At 40.6% G+C, this 8,126-nt stretch overlaps 2 protein-coding genes across 6 annotated transcripts in view; one reads left to right on the forward strand and one right to left on the reverse strand.

Moving 5' to 3' along the window:
* The first annotated feature begins 2 nt into the window (after positions 1-2).
* Positions 3-1,591, forward strand: LOC102681765 (endoribonuclease LACTB2). Its single transcript, XM_006614051.1, has 3 exons — positions 3-248; positions 315-951; positions 1,021-1,591. Exons 1-3 carry the CDS (start codon positions 121-123, stop codon positions 1,135-1,137), a joined length of 882 nt encoding a protein of 293 aa, XP_006614114.1. The 5' UTR covers positions 3-120; the 3' UTR covers positions 1,138-1,591.
* Positions 1,592-2,923: 1,332 nt separating this feature from the next.
* The window catches only part of LOC102681449 (nuclear factor of activated T-cells 5-like), a 54,596-nt gene continuing 49,393 nt past the window's right edge, over positions 2,924-8,126 (reverse strand). For 2 of the 5 annotated variants that reach the window (XM_031509712.1, XM_006614050.2), the window contains exons 4-7: positions 7,917-8,126; positions 6,027-6,545; positions 5,480-5,944; positions 2,924-5,380 (exon numbers count right to left, since the gene is read on the reverse strand). The exon at positions 7,917-8,126 ends at the window's right edge or, in 1 of these variants, runs on beyond it. In XM_031509712.1, coding sequence (XP_031365572.1) covers positions 3,063-5,380; positions 5,480-5,944; positions 6,027-6,545; positions 7,917-8,126 — 3,512 coding nt within the window. In that variant the 3' untranslated portion in view covers positions 2,924-3,062. The remainder of the gene's footprint in view (positions 5,381-5,479; positions 5,945-6,026; positions 6,546-7,916) is intronic. The other 3 variants (XM_031509715.1, XM_031509714.1, XM_031509713.1) reach the window with 3 other exon arrangements.

The raw sequence follows: 8,126 nt of genomic DNA on the forward strand, positions 1-8,126 counted from the left end.
ACGATTTTGACAATTACATAGAAAAGTGCTATAAATATATGCCATACGAATGCCAACATTCAGTGCACATTTGACAATAGTGGAATTTTATACTGATTGGAAATTTACACCGATTGAATTATGAAAAAGTTAACACATTTACCTTTAGTAACAAGATTATCTAAAAATATAATACGAATATTAGGATGTAACGAAGGATTTATGACATTACAAGGTACAAATTCATACCTTGTTGGTACTGGCAATAGGTAATAAAAATCAGATTCATAAGTTAAAAAGATTAGAATATTTTGTAATGTTTATTATTATTATAGACGTATATTAATCGATACAACTGAAAAAAAAACTGCAAATAATTATATAAAATTATTATATAAAGTGTTAGAAGAAGAAAAAGCAACTATTGAACATTTATTAATTACTCATTGGCACATTGATCATTTAGGAGCAGTGAATTCTGTTTTAAATATGTTAAAAACTATAAATACAAAAATAAAAAGTACAGTATGGAAATTTCCAAGAACTCCAGATGATAAAAATTCAAGAAACATGGAAAATTTATTTAAATGGGAAAAATTAACAGATAAACAAATTGTAAAAGTAGAAGGTGCTAAACTTGTTGTAGAATATACTCCAGGACACGCAAGTGATCATGCTTCCTTTATGATGGAAGATGGAAAAATATTATTTAGTGGAGATTGTATTCTTGGAGAAGGTACTGCTGTATTTGAAGATTTAAATACTTACATAGCTACTCTGAAAAAAATGTTGACAATGAAACCAAAAATTATCTATCCTGGACATGGACCAATAATAGAAAATCCAGAAAATATAATTAATTTTTATATTGAAAACCGATTAAAAAGAGAAAATGATATTTTAAGTATTCTAGAACAAAATGCAAAAAATAATACATTGTCTGAATTGGATATTGTAAATCATTTATACACGGTAATGATTATTTTTTCATTATATCTGTACCTATTAGAATATAAAATATAGAAAACTTGATGTTTTTAGGAAGTTTCATCAAAGATCATGAGTAAAGCAGCAGTCTATACCGTAAAAGGTCATCTTGACAAATTATTAAAAGAAGGTAAAGTGAAAGGTGAAACAGGAAAATGGCAAATTATGTAACTTAATGTTACTTAAACAAAGTTATTTAATTTAAAATTATGAATTATCAAATAATATATTGCAATTGTAAAATAATATCTGTAAATATGATATAAAATGGACAAAATATAATATTTTATTATTTTATTGTTTATTTGTATTCTAATACTAAATCCATACCCATGTCAGTTGAGAAAATTATTGAGAAAGCGATGCTGTGAAACATTTATTCGACTTATAGGAATAAAATGATAATACATTATTCATGAATTTTGTTTTTCAATGTTTAGGCTGACAATGCTAAAAATGTGCGTACACTGTACAATAATTGTTACAAAGAATTTCACATAGTATAATGATCTGTTTGTTTGATTAATGTAGATTAATTTTTAGTCTTTTCATTTTTTTTTTTTTTTAAGGATTGATTAAAACACGTGACACGTGAATAGATGCTCGATATAAAATATATACTTTGCTACAAAGACATATCACGACAATAAACGTTTCAATATCTTCATTATAAAATCTGTTCTCTACTAGATAATATTGGCGAGTATTCATACACGCGGTATATAGCACCCCTTATTTTGAACAAAGGGGAAAACCCCAATGTAACATGATGTTACAAATATATGTGTATATATATATATATATATAGATTTCGTTTATATCTTTAATAAGCTCACTTCATCTGATCATTTATTTTTCTCTTTGGATAAACGTAAAAAATATATATATATATATATATGTATATATATATATATAAATCTCACAGTAATATATATTTCTCTATATTATTATTTTTCATACCGACATATAATATAATCTCTCTGTCGTTTTGTATTTGTCTCGCATGTTATCGATAACATCATCAACGCAATCACATAATATTCTATCAATTGATATTAATTATCAACAAAAAAAATCTTAATTATTAAACAACATACGAAATATATTATACTTAAAAACATATATAATAGAAACGACATCAAACAACAAGATGATTCATTTGTTAGAATGAAATCAAGTCAAGAAAAAAGATGTATTAATGTATTAATGAATTCTCGCAGGATTCTAGTTCAAGGTACTGTGAAAAAACGTAAGTTTACTACACTCAATTCCCATGGCTCCGTTTAGAGTTGAGTGGGGTCAGTACATTGATTATTACAATACATGTACACGCGTATTATATTTTACAATGCTCCTTTTCCATAGCGAGAAAGATCAATCTTAGATACTTTACAATAGAGAAAAGGCACCTGGATGCGCAAGAGACAATTGATGGAGATAAATAAAATGAATTATCACATTTGACAACTCGTAGAAAAAGGAAGATAAAGAAAACCCTAATTGTCGCGCTCTTGTGCGCCCGTCTTACTTAACACGATAAAAATTTTCAATTGTTACAAAGGTGGTGTTAACTTTGTCCATTTCCATCATATAAAAACGGATTTCATATCTATCACATACAAAGTCTGAAACGACAATGTGGCACAAATACATAACTCGTACCGAGCCAAGACTATATCTCTCATGCTCAATTTGTTGGAATTAATTATTTTTACTCGTTCTCTCTCTCTCTCTCTCTCTCTCGTTCGCCCGCTCATTCGATCATTCACTCACTCACTTTCTTTCTTTCTTTCTCTCTTTCTCTCTGTCCTCCCTCTCCCTCTCCCTTTCTCTCTCCCCTCTCCTCTTCCTCTCTCTCTCTCTCTCTCTCTCTCGCTCGCCCGCTCATTCGATCATTCACTCGCTCACTTTCTTTCTTTCTTTCTCTCTTTCGCTCTGTCCCCCCTCTCCCTCTCCCGTTCTCTCTCCCCTCTCCTCTTCCTCTCTCTCTCTCTCTCTCTCTCTCTCTCTCTCTCTCTCTCTCTCTCTCTCTCTTTGTATCCAAAAAGTAAATCGAATACACAATTATATATTTTAATGACAAGAATACGGCAGTACTACATAAGAAAACCATTTTGAGGATCAAAGCAGCTCGGATTTATATAACTCAACAGATCGTTCTCCGACATCGAGGTAAGCTCTTGAGGCAACATACCATCTTCCTGTTTTCTAACCGTTGTACCATTCGTACTGTTTGCCGTATTTGTTATAGGTGGGTTTACGTTTTGTCTGTTAGGGGTAACAGGTAAGGCAACCGGTGGTGATTTATTCGCTACCTGTTCAACGATATTATTCTGGTTGGAAGGTGATTTAGGCAAAATACCTTCCATAGCACTGTTCATTAATTGCGCACTTTGAGTAGCCACGCTGTTTAATATATTTTTTGTCGCGATAATCGCGTGCGCGGTAGTGGTGGTAATAGGTCGATTATTAATAATATCCTGAGTAGCGTTAGTAATTACATTATTAATCGCTTGTTCCGCAGCATTGGTCAATCTTTGCTGCGATGGTTCTTGAGCCGCTCCACTCGCTAAAGCAGAACTAGCCTCGGCAACGAAGCCTGCCGGCTGATTTAACATAGAACCAATATCTTGCTGTACCGCCTGCTGCATCGCTTGAGCTGCTTGCGCTTGCTGAACCGCTTGTTGAACCGCTTGAACTTGTTGCACAACTTCCTGCGTTGCCTGTTGCACCGCTTGCTGAACCACTTCCTGCGTAGCTTGTTGTACAGCTTGTTGAACGGCGGGTACGGCCTGAACTTGTTGTACCGCTTGCACTTGTTGCACAGCTTGTTGGACAACTTGTGCGTGCTGCACCACATGTTGAACGACTTGCTGTTGTGCCTGTTGTACCGCTTGTACCGCTTGTTGCTGAGCCTGAGCGACAACTTGTTCAACTTGTTGTTGCGCATGCGCAACAACCTGTTCCACTTGTTGCGCTTGCTGCATTGCTACAACATCTTGCTGTATAAGAGCCGGAATCTGCGGAATATGCTCCGCCGCTGTCGACATAGTCTCGTTCGTAACTTGTAACGGATTATGAGATGGTACACTAACGTTAGAATTCGACGTACCGGTCGCAGTCACAGTTGATTCCTGGATCGGCGGCAATAAAGCGGCGTTGATAGTGGTGAGCAAACTGTCGCCATTAGCCTGCTCTGGAACCACAGATGAAACGGGCGATGAAACGGACGTTGCGCCATTTCCTGGTAAGGATGGCACGGCCTGTGGCGGCATCAACGCTTCGAGAAGCATCGTCTTGACCGGAATGGGTGGGCTAGTTCTACTTTGTTGGGGACTCGAGATCGTTTCGTGATCAGTAACTGCGGAAACATGACTCATTATGGTATTATTATTAGGATTCACGGTACGCAGGGGCGACACCAACTGATGAGATTCGGCGCCAGAATTAACGAGAGTGTCTAATTTGACGCCTGGGGAGGGAGAAGCTAAAATATTGGAAGCTTGTCCTTGTTGAGGTTGTCGTCCTGTGGTAATAATGGAAGCTCGTTGCTGTATAGTACCTACAAATCCGTTTTCTTGATTCTCAGCCTCTTTGACGTTAGACTCGATATGATTAAGGTATTTCTCTACGCTATGTCCACTCTGCGCAGGCAGTTGTCCGTTCGGCGTGGCGGTAAAATTTGACAGTGTATCGAACTCCGTCTGATGATGCTTCATGCGAAGATCAACAACACCGCCACCCTGAAGACTTCCGTTAGGAGTGCCTTCTACCGGCAATATTGAGTTAGTTTCTTTGTTGATATGATGAGGACTTAGAACTTTGACTTGAGACGAGTCGTGCATACCTCCGAACGCGTTCTGGTGAGTCGAAACCATCGACAACTGATGCTGATTTCGCATTAGATCTACCACGCCGAGAAGATTGACCGCTTCCTGTACAGGTGAACCATTCGCCGCTACAGGAACCGATCTGATCATATTAGCCTGTGGTGTTTCCCTCGAGTTCTCGCTCACGAGCTGTTGCAATGGACTGGTACCCGTCGAACCATTCGCGGTCGGGGTCGGTATGCTTTGCATGCTGTTCTCGCTGATCATACTATTCTCACTGTTCTCGTCCAGGACCTCGGTCTTCAAATTATCTAACAAACTCAATTGAAGATTCGAAGATGATCTACGGCTTAGCAGCGGATTCGCAACCAAAGCCGGTGGTGGCATCATCACGTCGGGCGGTGAATTTTTGCAATTAGGACTTTGCGCCGCCCACATCATAACCGACGTTACCTGAGACGATGCTGTCACCGGTGGTGGGCTGGGATCGTTCTTAAGCGCCTCCGTTTTTTGGGACGCTGCTTGTTGCGGTGGTATAGTTGTCAAGAAATTTGCCGTTCCCGCGGTTGCTTGTGTAATCAGAGCTGAAATATCATCATTTTGAATATAACTCTCGCCATATGCTTTTGTAACAATACATATATATATATATANATGTTCAAAGATAGAAAATTCTTACTTACTGTTCGGTGATACACCTTTAGTCAGGGGCACCGCTACAGGAGACGTTGCTAGTGCAACCTCACCATTCGTGGTGGACAGAGGTGGAGTTATTGGCTCAACTTTACCCACCGATGGTTCGGGTGGCGTGGACGCAGCGGTATAAAGGAACGTGTGAGGCTCGCTCGTTTTTCCCGAGGACACCGCGTACAATTTAACGCTAACCGTTTCTGAGGGTGCCAGATCTTGTCGCCTGTACGCCGGTACGACGCAAACCAGATGAGTTTGTTGCAGGAACTCCTTGTCGGGTAGTACGGCGCATTCCCAATGAGGTTCCAAACTGCTCGATAGATTGTCGTTGTCCAGTTGAAATACGACCCGTGTATCTTTCAGAAAGTTCTTCCCAAGTATAAATAATTCCAATCCTCCGGTACACGGACACGACGTGAGCGATTTCTTACAGATCTCCGGTATTCCCGGCGGTTGGGCTGGAATAAAAAGATCGAATATTATAATTTCTCTATTTTTCTCGCCAGTAACGAATCGAAGATTTCGATTCAAACTACTTACTGCAAACTATCGGTTGCGAGCAAACTTGCAACGTTTCCGTTGTGCCGTCGGGATGGGTGATCGTGGTGCGAAACACCATACGGCAACGAGTCGATTTCTTTTTGCTGCGCCCCTGAAGCACCCCGGCTTCCTGAGGGAATCTGTGCTCCACGTCGACGTTACGTTCTTTCAAAATGCCCACGCAATCGCACGTCACTATCATATCCTTGGCCGGATCCATGTCCACCTCGATCACGATCGTGCCGTCGATCTTGCGCTCCACGCACGGCGTCGAATTTTTGCCGCTCACGCGGCACGCTTGATAAAACATGTGGGGAGCTACACGGCCGAGATCCGTGCCAATGAAAACTTGAAGCGTGGTCGGTTTGTCGTAGCCGACCAGGCGGACGATCGGGAATCCGTTCCCGGTTCGATCCTTCACCGCCCCTCTCGAGCCTTCCGTCTGGTAACGAGCCCTGTGCTGTTGCTCCGGTTGACAGATAATTTGCAATTGCGCCTTCCCATCGGCGGAAGAGTTACCTGAAAGTTGTAACGAAGCGAAAAGTTCGTATTAAAAAACGTGTTCGCTCGAAACAAATCATAATTAGACAGATATAATTTGGTTTTAATCGTCGAGATACGTATAAAACGATTATCTCGATTTAATCTCTCCTTAAAAATTTCTCCTTAAAGGGACCAACTTGAGAAATAGAATTGCGTAACCGACTCCATTCTAAAGATAAAGTCGATGTATAATTATATCGCTTTATCGCGAGGAGACGAAACCAACGGGGGGGGGACTATCAACGATAATTTGACGAGCGGAAGAAGGATCGAGTTCTCATTTTAATAAAAGCGAAGGGGGAAACAGAAGTGTGTTACATAAACTCTCGTTTGACCTACATTCGATATCGCGTTTCGATATCGGCGAAAGAATATCGATGATTTATTTTATTACCCACCACCAGGTTTCCTAAAACAAAACGCGGAAGATAACGTATCGCGTTTGCGAGAGGTGAAAAATTTCGTCGGAAATAGGCTCGATCGGGTCTACTACTGCGCGGTCGGTAATGAAGTGTCGCGAGCAAACAACCACGATCGGGGGAAGTGGTGAGTGGCGAAGGTTATCGGTTTGCATCATCCTCTAATAAGATCGCGTTGAAAACCTCTCGTCCCCCGTTTCTCTTCTCGCTTTCTCGCTCCCCCTCGCTCCTTCTCGCTCCTTTGTTTACATCTTCGTATCCAGATGCAAACAGGCACCGATGTTCACGCGCGAATTACGCTCCCCGTACGATGATTTATCTAACAAAGGCAAACTCGCGCCTCCGTCAAAATTTACAATTAACACGCGGCCGACAATATAAACAGGCGAGCGGCGCGCACCGAATCGGCCTCGGCGAATCGAAATTCTTTCAAATTCTCTTGTAAACTCTTCGTTTCGAGAAATTCGAAATCGAGATTCAACGAGCGACGACGCCGGCATCACGTTATCTCGCGACCTCGCGCGGACCTCGGTATCTCGACCAAAAAACCGCAATATCAACGGCAATAAATTTTCAAATCCGTCTACCGAGAGAGCAAGCAAGTGTCTCCGTCTCGACGATGATCGATAAATTTAGCGCCACCAGCGTTTCGAATTAAGATTTAAACTTTATTCAACGATTTTTAAACCGAGATCAATAATTATCCTCGAGTAACTCTTTCTTTTCTCTCCCTCTTCCAATTTTCCTTATCTATATAAACTTGAAATTAAAATAATCCAATCTCCAAACAAAACTCCTCGAATTTTTATTTACAAAATTTAAAAATCATCGCGATCCTCGTGAAATCTTTAACTAGGTAAAACAAAAAAAAAAATGAGAAAGATAAAGAAAGAGATAAAGAGACACGTGTCCAACGTGGCAAACGTACACAATTGAGAGGTGAGGGTGACAGGACCCTGTTGAGCCGTGGACGTTCTCTTGGCGAGTACGCCCAATCCGGACCGAGATCTCGAGACCTCGACCACCCTCCCCGTTCCTCCATTTCCCTGCCTGTTCCCGGAGATCGTGGCCAATCCACCTATCCCGTTGGACGCGCCTCTCGTGGCGCCCTTCGCCTCCGGGCTTGTCGCGTGTCCAA

Source organism: Apis dorsata, unplaced genomic scaffold (genome assembly GCF_000469605.1).
Source record: "Apis dorsata unplaced genomic scaffold, Apis dorsata 1.3 scaffold_169, whole genome shotgun sequence".
NCBI classification, from domain to species: Eukaryota; Metazoa; Arthropoda; class Insecta; order Hymenoptera; family Apidae; genus Apis; species Apis dorsata.

Excerpts from the sequence above, each read along its gene's own strand:
- LOC102681765 (XM_006614051.1), top strand. The coding sequence starts at position 121 with ATGAAAAAGTTAACACATTTACCTTTAGTAACAAGATTATCTAAAAAT. Across the intron at positions 249-314 it reads CTTGTTGGTACTGGCAATAG|ACGTATATTAATCGATACAA; the intron begins GTAATAAAAATC and ends TTATTATTATAG. Across the intron at positions 952-1,020 it reads TTGTAAATCATTTATACACG|GAAGTTTCATCAAAGATCAT; the intron begins GTAATGATTATT and ends TGATGTTTTTAG.